Source organism: Lagenorhynchus albirostris, chromosome 7 (genome assembly GCF_949774975.1).
Source record: "Lagenorhynchus albirostris chromosome 7, mLagAlb1.1, whole genome shotgun sequence".
In the NCBI taxonomy this organism is placed as follows: Eukaryota; Metazoa; Chordata; class Mammalia; order Artiodactyla; family Delphinidae; genus Lagenorhynchus; species Lagenorhynchus albirostris.
Genome location: NC_083101.1, coordinates 20,863,043 through 20,875,746, shown reverse-complemented (window position 1 = coordinate 20,875,746; position 12,704 = coordinate 20,863,043). Strand labels below are relative to the sequence as shown.

The 12,704-nt window shown below is 47.2% G+C and overlaps 1 protein-coding gene across 3 annotated transcripts; it reads left to right on the top strand.

Moving 5' to 3' along the window:
• Nucleotides 1-1,756: 1,756 nt before the first annotated feature.
• SLC31A2 (solute carrier family 31 member 2) lies at nucleotides 1,757-10,931 on the top strand. Of its 3 annotated transcripts, XM_060154576.1 has the most exons (5): nucleotides 1,757-1,857; nucleotides 2,891-3,089; nucleotides 5,654-5,720; nucleotides 8,621-8,810; nucleotides 9,876-10,931. In XM_060154576.1, exons 3-5 carry the CDS (start codon nucleotides 5,654-5,656, stop codon nucleotides 10,042-10,044), a joined length of 426 nt encoding a protein of 141 aa, XP_060010559.1. In that variant the 5' UTR covers nucleotides 1,757-1,857; nucleotides 2,891-3,089; the 3' UTR covers nucleotides 10,045-10,931. The 3 variants fall into 3 exon arrangements, with proteins under 3 accessions (XP_060010559.1, XP_060010558.1, XP_060010560.1); XM_060154575.1 differs by lacking the exon at nucleotides 2,891-3,089 and having other exon boundaries at nucleotides 1,801-1,857; XM_060154577.1 differs by lacking the exons at nucleotides 1,757-1,857; nucleotides 2,891-3,089 and adding an exon at nucleotides 4,579-4,593.
• The last annotated feature ends 1,773 nt before the right edge of the window (nucleotides 10,932-12,704 follow it).

Below are 12,704 nucleotides of genomic sequence, written 5' to 3'. Positions count from 1 at the left end.
TCCCTCCCAGACCTCCTCACAGTGCTGGCCCTGTACTCTTTCCCCGAGGCTGCCCCAATCCCTGATTTCCCTCAACCCTCACTGTCTTTCAGATTGAGGCCCTTAGAAGCTGTGTGACCTTGAGCAAGTGGCTTGACCATTGAAGTGGCTTCCTCTCTTAGTGTTGTTGAACCCAAGTTCGTGTGCCTGACGCACAGTGAGGCCAAAGAAACCAAAACGTCGGCGTTTGGAGCAGACATAAGTTTATTGCAGGGCCGAGCAAGAAGAACAGGGCAACTCACGCTCAAAAGACCCAAAATCCCCGATGGGCTTCAGGGAAGCATTTTTAAAGGCAGGGTGAGGGAGGGGCATCGCAGGGTGTGTGATCAGCTGGTGCACAATTCTCTGATTGGTTGATGGTGAGGTAACAGGTTGGTGTCACAGGGGTCAACATTATTAATCCTCAGGCTCCAGTGGGTCTGGGGGTTCCATGCTCATGATCATCTAGTAGTCAACTTCTTCTGTTAGTTGGGGTAAAACAACTCAGGAAATTTGCATCACATACTGTTATCTAGGTACTTCAGGGAGGAATTAAAAAGATTCTGTGACTGCCACATGGCTGATTTACTGTTTAAATTCTTACCTGTTTCTCCTGGCCCAACTGCTATTTTTGTCACTACATGTTCACCCTTTCAATCACTAATTCTTGAGTCAGGGGAGGCTTAGGAGACTAAAGCTTTTCTACCAAGAAGAGGCAGACAGAGGACATGCTGGGAGGGGTCTGTCCCTGGAAGGCCCCATAGGGTCCTACTCAGTTACAACAAAACAGAAATATTTGCTGCTAACGATGACAATGGCTATCATTTTTTGAGCAAGCTCCCACTGCCAGGTTCTATGCTGATAATTTAACACACAAGACTTCATTTAAGGCTTACAATACCTCTATGACATAGATTCTACTATTCTTTCCATTTTACTGACTGACCAGGAAACCAAGGCTCAAAATATAAAGCCATTTGCTGGAGGTCCCATAGCCAGTTCTTGCTGGCTCAGGATTTGAACTGAGGTCACACTCCAGGTTCAAGGTCTGCTAGTAAGGTTCAAGGTCTCTGGAAAGGTTTCTCTAAGAAGCCACTTTCCTCACAGAAGGACTGGCAAAGAGTTCTTCTAAATATATTTAGGATACTAAATATATTTTAAATTAAATACTGTTAAAAGTCCCTCATCCCCTATAAAACTTCCCCAAAAAACTGAATGGGTGAAATGGACAAACAATACAGAAAAGTAGAAATACCAATAAGAAAAAAGTTTCCCATCCTAGTAATCAAAGCAATACAAATTAAATTTACAACTGTGTAATGCTTTTCACTTATCAGATTGGAAAAGAAAACAAAAGAAGAATGGCTACATTAAAAGCCTAGGGCATAATTTCTTTAATTTACTTCTAATTTGTTTCTATTAAGTCCATAGGATGGACTCTTCAATATATAACTCAACATGTGTTAAGCTTCGTACGGTTTATTATAACAAGCAATAAATCTTTTTATGATAATTGCGAAGTCAAGTGCAAAACAGAATGGGGCCAAACGGAAGGCAGGAGGGAGTCCGCTGTGCTGGCGGCTCTGGCCCAGCGACCCGCTTGGCTTGGGACCTGGGGCTCGGCAGGGGGTCCGGCACGTGGGTGCGCCCGAGGACGCGCTGAGTGGGGCGCGCCGTGGGGACCACAACTCCCAGGCGCCCGCGCGCGCCTCGCCCCGGCCACGTGACTGCGCGGCCTCTGCTGCGATCCCGGCGGCTGCAGGCGGGACTTGGAGCCCGGAGACCCGAGCGAGCAGACGCGGCCCCGGGGCCTGGCCGCCCAGCCTGCTCACCATGGCGGTGAGTCCGGGCGCCGCCGAGAGGAGCGGACGCGGGGTGGGCGCTGGGGCGGGGTCCCAGGAGCAGCCGACCTCTGGCATCCCGAGGTGCCCGCCGCCCGTGGCCGAGGGCCGGTGAGGGGGTGTGTTGGCAGCCTTGTCAACCGCGGGAACAGGGCTGGGGGCACGCGAGAGGCAGCGCCGGCCGCGTCTTTGGGGTTTCCTTTTTATTTGTCCCTCCTGCTGGGAGTCAGTCCCGCTCGACGAGCAGTCATTACGCGCAGCTGTGGGGCAGCTGAGGGTCGGGGCGCGGTGGGTGAAGACGGAGTTGAGGGTCCCCAGCTCTGGGCGCAGTGACTTGGGAGAGATTCTGGGAAGGCTCCCACGAAGAGGGAATGCCCGGAGCATTTCAGCCTGAGGCCGGGCGCGCACACACCCCCGGACCGGTTCCCTGTCTTGCAAGTTCGTGGTCTGATTCTTTTGGGGAAAAAAAACCCAGAGCCAGCTACTTTCCATCTTCCCTACACTTGGGTTAGAAATAGCGTTTCAGATAAACTAGTTTTCTTGGTAGAGTTCACCTGGGCTGGAGAGAATGACAGCTTGCAAACCTCTTTGGTCTTTGAATAAATCATATACGCAGTTTTCTTCATCCCATGAAGAATGTCGTAGAATTGAAGATTCAGGAAGCCAATGCACGTCATTTAGTCAAACGCACACACCCCCCTCCTGCCGGTCCTCTAAAAGGGGAAACGGGTGGGAAGAGCTTATGTGAAAAGTTACCTAGGGACTTCCCTGGTGGTCCAGTGGTTGAGACTCTGCGCTTCCAATGCGGAGGACGTGGGTTCCGTCCCTGGCCGAGGAACTGAGATCCCACATGCCACTCTGCGCGGCCAAATAATTAAAAAAAAAAAAAAATCCCCAGTCAGCGGCACGACAGCGACCTTAATCTTCCTCTAAACTCTTCGGGTTATAACTGAGGGCAAAAGTGTAAGTAACCCCAAATGAGAAAATAAAGAAGAAAGCAAGTCCCATGATTGCTCTCTTCTTCACCACAGCCCCTCCCTAGGAGGGTGGGGCCCTGAACAAGGAGCAGATAACTCAGCTACTGGAGGCCCGGATTTATCCTAAGCAGTGAAACAGGATGAGAGGCCCGCCCCTTGCATATCTGACCACGGGACTATTTAACTGAAAACTGCAGCTCCAAGTCAGGGTGTGCTGATTTGAATCTTTGTCTGCTGTGAAAAGGCAAGAGAGGTGAGTCTTTGTCCCTCCCTGGCTCCTTACTCCCCAGTGGGGTGGACACTCTGTATGGACACTTTCAGCTTGGAAATACTGGACTGTCCATCTTCCCCTAGCTGCCTCCTGCTTCAGAAGATGTCCTAGCCACCTGCCTCACTGGATGGGTTAGGTGTCCCCCAGGGGTCTTCATCCCCAGTACCCCAGCTGGCTCCCCTGTGCCTCTCCCCCTTGCTGAGTACATACACCCCGTTGTAATATCTGTTCACTCCCTCTCCCCTAACAGATGCTAGCTCCTTGGGGGCCAAGGACTTGTCTCATTTATCTATCTCCAGCACCTGCACCCCCAGCACAGCAATGCTTATTGATTGAATTAATTGTACTGTTTGGTGTGTGTTCAGGTCTATTGCAAAAACTGTTTGGGGCCCCAGAGATAGCTGGCTCAGGCCCAAGGATGACAGAAGGAACCCAGTTATGGAACCTCTCTGATTAATTAGCCACAGGGGACATTCCAGTCATGCCAACTGCTTTATCCCATGAACTCAGAGAAGGGGTAGAAGCACCTCCCTCCACCCCACCTGCAGAGAAGGTGCCAGAGGCTTCTGAAATTGCATGAGCGCACCTCCAGTATAAATGCAATTTCACAGGATTATTCGTACCCGTTTGTTTCTGCATATTAATCTTCTGTGAACATTTTGCCACCTCAACTGATATTCTCTTGGAAATCTTAACACGGCATGTCCCTGGGTAGTGGGACTCAAAATGAGTTTTACTTTCTTTTTGGTATTGTTTCAGCTTTCTACATTGAGCCAGTATCACTTTCATACTAGGGAGATAAAAAGCTACTTTTATTTTAAAATTATTCAACAGGATTTTTAAAAGACTGCCTAGGTTTCCGTTTTCGTCTTATGAGGTCTCGGACAAATCCATTCCCCTATTGGGACTCCTTTTCCCCATCTGCAAAGGAGAAGGTGTTAGAAAGGGACTAGAATTGGACTAGATCAATGTTTTCCACACTGAATTTCAGCAGAGTTCCCATGTCTCTCCCCTCTTCACCCAGAGCCCTGCGTTTTATATAGTGGAGTTACAAGGAAGATTTTATTTGCTGGTGTCCCGTGGAAAAAAAGTGAAAACCAGGGGACTAAAAATTCTCTGAGAAAATAATTAAGTCCTGGAGATGTAATGTAACACCATGGTGACTAGTTAATAATACTGTATATTTGAAAGTTGCTGAGAGTAGATCTTCAAAGTTTTCATCACAAGAAAGAAAAATTGTAACTGTCTTGATGGATGTTAACTAGACTTCTTGTGGTGATCATTTTGCAATATATACATATATTGAATCATGTTGTACACCTGAAACTAATATGTTATTTGTCAATTATATCTCAATTAAAAAAACAACAACTTTCTGAGGACACTTTTAGCTCTGGCGTTTGAGGATTCTAATATTTGGCCATTGTCTTTGAAGGCAAAGGCTTCCACCAGCTGACCCCAACTCAGCCAGGATCTCCTCAGCTGGGTGAGCACTGACAGTGTTTCTAGAGCTGCTTCTGCTGGTTGAGGTCTTACGTTGTGACAAGAGGGAAACTTCTGTTCCTTGAGAGGGTGAACTGATTGATCTCTCTGGCTTTAACCTTGCCAAACATAGTCATTAAGCCTGGTACGGGCATTTAGAATCACCATTCAGTTCCCATCTTGTTCTCCTTTCTTGGTCATTGAGAGGCAGCATAGATGGATAGGGCTTTGGATCTAACTAGGCTCGAGTTTGAATCCCAGTTCTGCCAACTTGTTAGCTTTGTGACCTTCAGCAAATTACTTAACTTTTCAGAGCCTGGTTCCCCGTTTTCCTTCCTGTAAGCTGGATCTAATTGGCCCTGTCACACAGAAGACTGGTGAAATGAGATAATATATGAAAAGCCCTTGATGCCACCCTGAACACAGGGTGGACCAGCTGCTTTTCGAGAAGAGCCTTCAGACAGATGCTGTGCGCGCATTGCTTCTACCTTCATTCTTTCTATAAGACTGTGTGTTCATCAAGGGCAGAGACATTAACCTTTGTCCATAATGTTGGGCACACAATTGGGCTCAGCAAATGTTTAGTAAATTTCAGGCCAACAGGTGGGCGGTACAGACTGCAGACAGCTGTCCCTGGGCCCTTTCATGATAAACACTGCTGGAGCAGAACAGCTGGGGCCCAGGGGGTAAGAAGAGGTAGTCATTCCTCAGTCTAGTGCTTCTCCCATCGGCTTTGGAGGGCACAGGGGAGTCATCTCAGCATGACCTGAGAGCACTGTGACCCAATTGGCCCAGTGAGGATGGGCAACTCCCGACCAATACCTTACTTCTACCTGGAACAGGGCCAGCTCAACTATAGCTGTACTGCTGACCCACTGTGGGACCCTGGGCAAGTCCCTGCCTTGTCTGGCCTCATTTGGCCCTGATGGCCCCTAATGGCCCTTCCAGCACTTAAGTCCAGTGACCTCATTTTCCTGGGCCTTTACAAGAGGTTGCTGGAGAGCATTAGGGAACACAGTTTCCACTGCCCTAAGCCCCCTGTGATGCAGTCCCTTCTCTTTCAGATGCATTTCATCTTCTCAGATGAGGTAGTGCTTCTCTTTGATTTCTGGAGTGTCCACAGTCCTGCAGGTAAGAATTGGGAAGCCTTGTACCTCCAGGCAGTGGGAACCTGGGTTCTCGTTATTGTTATTCTCGGTGGACAGTTTAGCGATCCTGACTCCTCTTGCATAAACATTGAGCGGGAACTTTGCATTTATAATTCCATTTGGAACCACTGCCCTTCAGATTGCAAAGGGCTCTGTTATCTCACTGATGCTCACAAAGGCCCAGAGAGAGGCTAGGAGGTGCAGCTTTCCCCTCTATTACAGGGGAGGGGACTGAAGCCCAGAGAGGGGAAAAGACTCGTCCAGGGTCACACAGAGTAAGTAAGCATCAGAGCCAGAACTAGATCAAAGCCTCTTGTTACCTCTTAGCACCTCCCTTATACAGGGTTCACTGTCCAGCATCAGATCAGAAGCCCAGAGCAGCTGCTGCAGCCGTTGACCTCAGATGAGAAGAGTATTCCTTTAACTTGAAAAGGCAGAGTCGGGCACTAATTCATGATGGAGTTTTATTTCCACTTAAGTACTTGCATTTAAAAAATAGGCTGGTGAGATGAGAGCTTTCACTCCCATGATCCAGTTATCTCTGTTAGGAGCCCACATCTCCCATTTGCCCATTCTCTCCAATCCTTCTAGCTCTTTCTAGCTCTTTCTACTTTCTCCTCCTATATACCTTTAGACCCGATTCATATTTGTGTTCTTCCACGTGTCGCCATTTTTACTTTCTGGTTTTATAATCTCTGCTGGCAACCTATGGATGGAAATTGCATTGATCACAATATTCAGTACACATCAGCCACCTACCAGGATCTCTAAAACCTGGGAATGGACTATGAAAGGCATTGTAACATTAGTAGAAGGAACACAGGCATTAGAAACGGAGTAGGATATGTTATTTCCTAGCTGAGTAGCTTTATTCAGTTACTTAGTGCATTGAAGTCTGTTATTACATCTGTTAATAGAAATAATACATGTTTCTCAAAAGTTATTTTGAAATAGTACATGTGATTTTGTTAACTATAGCTTGCTAGGCAGATTGTAAAATACAAGTGACTACAAGAGGACTGTTTACATCAGTGATGATAGTGGCAAAGGCAAAGATTATGAATAATCCAGTTCTACACAGCTGAGGTCCATTTAAAACAATTTTAAAGACTGCAGTGTTTTGGAAGTGTCAATTCTTAGTTCTTAATTTATTCATTCAATAAATTTTGTTGAGTACCTTCAAAAAATAAAATAAAAATAGACTGGAAGCAGCCCAAATGTCCATCATTGCAGGTACTGATCAAATGAACTATGGCCCTCCCTACAATGTGTTACCACTCCAGTAATCTACTGTGGGGTAGACCTAGTGGCTTAAAACAGCAGTCATTTTATTCTTTCTCAAGGTTCTGAGTTGACTGGGCTCAGCTAAGCAGGCCTCACTCAAAGTCTCTCATGCAGGTATAATCAGACAGTGGCTGGAACTGGAGTCATCTTGAAGACTTACTCTCATGTCTACTGATTGGTGCTGGTTGTAAGCTGGGACTCTCAGCAGGTGTTGTTAGCTGAGGTCCTTGTGGCAGGGCGGCTAGGTTCCAAGAGTGAATGAGTGTCCCAGGAGAAAAAGGTAGGGGGGGAAGAAAAGAAAGAGAACAAGGTAAAAAAAACAAAAAACCCCACAAAAACTCATGCCTAGTTTTTAAGACCTAGCCTTGGAAATCAGAGAACATCACTTCCACCTTTACTGCTTGAGGCAGTCACAGAGGTCTTCTCAGGCTAAAGGGGAGGGAACGTGGACCACAGCACTTGATGGCGGGAGTGTTGACATTGTAAGATGAACATGTGGGGTGAGATACAGTGAGGTAGCCATCTTTGGAGAATCTAATCTATCACAGATGTTACGAAGCCAGAGAATAAGGTAGATCTGTGTGAACTAAGGGGAACTCATGCACGATGTACAGTTGGATGACAATGTCAGATGCTGAAGAGTATGCACAGATAGGGTGCTGTCATTTAGACAGAGGTTTATATATACATTGAGTATCTCTGGAAAGCTATATACACAGAGGCTGCTTTAGACAGGGGCATTGGAGTTTTGGGAGACTAGGCTGGGAAGAATACTTACTTTTCACTGTATACCCTTTTGTACTGTTTGAATTTGTGCCATGTGCATGCAATTACCTGTAATTTTATATTTCAAAAACCTGCATCTTTTGCAGATGATTTCCTCCTGGAGGCCCCCCAGAATACTATAGCTGGACCACTTAGTATCCCTCCACTTGTAAAAGAGAAGTAGCAATTAGCAGTTAATTTTACACAGCAGTTCTAGTAAGCACTTAATGTTTTCTGTAAAATAGCTGGTTTCTTCCCACTATTACAAAAGTAGTACACAGTAGAAACTTAGGGAAATTCGGTGAACAGAAAATAAAAAACTGTATCCTAATTTGCTAAGATAATTATGACTCCTTTATCGTATCTCCTTCCTTCCAGACTTTTCTGTATATGCACACGTAAACAGGAACTTGCTATACATGCTTCTTCCTTAACAAGAAGTCAGCACAGAGACTTGGGCTGCCTGCTGGGGCGCAGCTGGAGCAGTGGGGCACAGATGGCTTCTCCCCCCACCAAGCCCCTCACCATGCTCCCGCCGATCCCCCCCACCCCCAGCACCGGCCCCCAGCTTTGCCGGGAAGCTTCTCTTCGTGATCTCAAAGCCACACTCCAGTAGGCCACCCCCATCAAGAAAGGGCTGGAGGGGGAAAGCAACAGGAAGTTCTGAGCCCAGCAAGGGTGGGGAAGAAGATGAGAGAGGGAGGGAGAAGGAATGGATTCACAGTGGCTGGGGGAGGTACCCTTTTGCCTCCTGCGCCAGTTCCCCGGGTAAGCTGGCAGAAGAGGAGCTGTGCTTGCCTGGCTGGGCCTCTGTAACCCAGCCTCCTTTGACAGGCGTGGCCCTTTCGGTGTTGGTCGTCTTGCTCCTGGCTGTGTTGTATGAAGGCATCAAGGTTGGCAAAGCCAGGCTGCTCCACCAGGCCCTGACAAGCCTGTCCATCTCCACCAGCCAGCAGCTCATTGAAGAGACAGACCAGAATTCTACAAGCTCAGACTCCCCCCACATCAGCAGAACCCGCCTCAGGTAACAGACTCGGGACGGCGTGGGTTGGGAGGGGGGAAGGCAGAGTTCTTACATTCACCCTGAGAGCTAGCCTGGGCCCACAGGGCACTTAGCCCCACTTCCCAGAAAGGAAATTGAGGCCCAGGGAAGGACCAGGACTTGCTGAAGTGCTTACGGTTAGTAAGTAGTGACGTGAGCTAGAGCCCAGGTCTCCTAATGCCCAGGCTGGAGCTCTCTGAACAGCCACGTGGGAGGCTCCAATCTTCAGAACTCTGGTGCAGGCCTCAGTCTAGCAACAGGGGTGTCCACCCAGCCCTCCCCCAAATCTCAGCAGGCTTCCTTAGGTCACTAAGGCTTCCAAACCCAAGATGGGACCTGTGGCTGTCCCCCCACAAATAAGAATTGCTGTCAGCAATGTATCCAGCTTGGTGGTGGAGGCGGGGGTGGCCTCTCTCTCCTTTCTTCCCTTCCTGTTCTGATAGGACAGCCACTTAGGATCCCCCTTCTGCCCTCTCTGCAGCTCCAGCTGTGCTTAACGGGCCTGCCTGTTTCTTACATGAGTGCCTCAAATAGTCACAACCCCGCTGCAAGGGACGTATTTTCTTACCTGTTTTACTGATGAGGAAATTTAAGTTCAAATAGGTTAAGACATTTGTGCTAAGCCACAGTTAGTAAGTGGCAGAGCTAGGAATTAATCTGTCAACAAAGTCCATGCTCTTTCCATTGTAATACTGCCTCTCACAGTAGATTCAGGAAAAAAAAATCTGCCTTACTGATGATTTTGTATTATCCCTTGTCAGATGTGACAGATTACATATCTCATTCTCCCTTTTTGCCCTGGATACCAGGAAGCTCAGAGCTAAATGTGGTGGAGAAGTGATTATCCTAAACTCCTTGCACAGGTCCCTCTTCCCCTCTCAATCACTGTTTTCTGATATGTCTCTTTAAAAAGAAATCTCTCCTGGGTTGAGCATACGAATTATAAATAAGCTAGTCCTGTAACTCAGCTGCTCTTTCTACTCCCTGACACCAACTCCTAGCTTCGAGCTCATTACCAACATTGACTTGGCTCTCCTTTTTATCCAGGTGGTTCTTGTGTCACTTCGGCCAGTCTCTACTTCATGTCGCTCAGGTGGTCATTGGCTACTTCATGATGCTGGCTGTTATGTCCTACAACACCTGGATTTTCTTCGGCGTGGTCCTGGGCTCAGGTGTGGGCTACTACCTAGCCTATCCACTTCTCAGCATGACTTAGCTGGTGACAGCGTGCAGGCTCTGGGAGCTGGAGAGAGCTGGGGCCCCTCCTTCCAGACATTGAACTTCCAGCCCCACATCTCCTTTTTCTTCTGTTGGCTGTTCTCACGGCATCCCCAGCTCCTGGAAACTTTCAGCTGAAGCCAGCACTTGCTCCCTGGAGTTGAGGCCACTGTAGCTCCTCAGCCAGGCTGCAGAGGGCCCAAGCATAGTGTTTCTGTGCCTTAAGAAGGGTGCTGTGACCAGAGGGTGGACGGAGAGACCAGAACCCGGGGGGCAGGTTTCATGATGATGGCAGCATCTGCAGGACCTGTTTCCCTTTCTTGGGGGGAGAGTGACAGCAGACTAAAGGCAGAAAAGCAGGACTGTCAGCAAGGCTTTCACCTATCCTCCAAATAGAGTGAGCTCCTCTCATCAGACAGCACTGCCTGCAGGAAGATGATACTTCAATGGCTTTAGGTGTCAGGGAGCTCTTCATGGCCTTAATTCCCCCCTTATCCTGATCCTCCTTCTATGCAAAACCAAGAACTGCACTGAATAATATTCAATACAAATGTTCTTTATTACTTACTGCTCACCCATAATGATCTGGTAGGGAAACATGATTCATCCATTTAAAATACTGAGTAAGCCACAGGGGGTACTGACTGAAGATGCAATAAAGCAGTCAAACCAAAGCATTGCACTAGTAGAGTTAGGTGGGGCTCTTCAGATACGTGAACCTTTTCACTTTCAAGAAAAGGAAAGAACAGACCCAGGGAGAGAAAATCACTGCTGTATACTGTAACGTCTACATTCAGGTACCTCGTGGGCTAGAAGAAAGATCGTCTGAAGCTTTGAGAATTTAAAAAGAAATATATTTTAATAAATATATATTTTTAAATAGTCTGTGACTGTTTTCTGTTTCTCCTCATTCACACAGCAAGCTCATGTAACCCTGATAACAACTGCAGGAGCTGAGTGGGGCCAGTTGCCTGGTAGTGCTGGCAGTAGGGCTGTCCAAAGACTGAGTCTGTCTGTCTGCTAAGAGGACAACTCTGTGCTCAGCGAAACCCAGCCCTGAAACACCATTCCCTCAGGTAGACACCCCCAATGCCAGCCTAGTCAACAAACCATTCTTTTGTGCATGTAACAGACATTGATGGTGAACCTGCTATGAGAAAAATGTCACATGGACTATAAACGCCTGTGTCAGCACAATTATTAGCACCTTCTCTCCCTGAGGGCAGAAGCAAAAATATATCAAAACCACTTTTAAAAATTTACAGTAAGAAATAGCTTTAACAAAGTATAGCACGTGACGCCTTCAGTATTGATCAGTCAGTGCATTCTCCCCAAATAAGCAGTTAGAAAGCTGCTCAGCGTCACAACAAGTATAAGATTTCTTGTCTTGCTGATGGAGGCTCTGGCATCCACTTATGTGTCCTGACCAGCTAAGGCTCCACCCCTGCCCTCGGGCACTGCTGAGATAAGACTCTCCATAGGTGGGTGACCAGCAACCTCTTCAGTTTGAGTCTATTTTTTTTTAAAATAAATTTATTTATTTATTTTTGGCTGCGTTGGGTCTTTGTTGCTGTGTGCTGGCTTTCTCTAGTTGCGGCGGCTTCTCTTGTTGCAGAGCACAGGCTCTAGGCATGCGGGCTTCAGTAGCTGCACACGTACTTAGTTGCTCCGCGGCATGTGGGATTTTCCTGGACCAGGGCTCAAACCCACGTTCCCTGCGTTGGCAGGCGGAGTCTTAACAACTGCGCCACCAGGGAAGCCCCTGATAGTCTCTTTAAATGTGGTAATACATCTGAGGCTTTCACAGCATGAAGGGCTTTTTAAAAAAATCTATGCTCTAGAGAAATGGACTATATGGCCAAGTTAAGTAGGCACAGTCAACGTTCTTCAGAGCCAAATCACAAAAGGTGGTATTTTCTCTACTTGGTTTTTTTTTTAATTTAACAAACACCTATATAGTGCGTATTATGTGCCAGGCAGTGTTCTAAGCACTTTACAATATTAACTCATTTAATCCCCACAATAAGGTAGAAACTATTTCTGTCCTTGTCTTACAAATGAGGAAGCTTAGGCACACAGAAGTTAAATAAAGTCACCCAGCTAATAAGTGGCAGAGCTAGGATGCAGAGCCAGGCAGCCTGGGCTGGAGTCTGTTCATCAACTCAGATGAGGGTTGAGGCTGAGCGTGTATTTCTGACAAACATCACTGCCCTCCTCCCTCAACCCAGGATGAATGCTGCTGGGGTGGCCAAGAGCCCTGGCTCCGGAATCCAATGACCAGGATTTGAATTCTTGTCCTGCTGCTTACTAGCTATGTAACTTTGGACAGGTTACTTTACCTCTCTAAGCCTCAGTCTCTCCATAAAACAAGGACAACAGTGTCTCCTGCAAGGGTTGCTGGGGGTGAGACAGTCTGGGTAAAGTACTCCACAACAGTGCCTATTTGTTGAACAACAAAGTTTAGTAAATCGTAGGTTTTACTGCCTCCCAGGCCCACAAATGGGAGACACACTCAAAGCTGTCATCAAAAAGGATGATGTCAGGTCAGATGGAGTGGAATTCAGGTTCCCATCTTACAAACATTTTAAATCAGGGAACATTTTTATTAAAATTATTCTACTTTTTGGGCTCCCCTGTGGTGCAGTGGTTGAGAGTCTG

Bases quoted from the DNA above. Each gene is read 5' to 3' on its own strand.
- SLC31A2 (XM_060154575.1), top strand. The intron at 5,721-8,620 runs GTAAGAATTGGG...CTCCTTTGACAG, and splicing joins GAGTGTCCACAGTCCTGCAG to GCGTGGCCCTTTCGGTGTTG. The intron at 8,811-9,875 runs GTAACAGACTCG...CTTTTTATCCAG, and splicing joins ATCAGCAGAACCCGCCTCAG to GTGGTTCTTGTGTCACTTCG.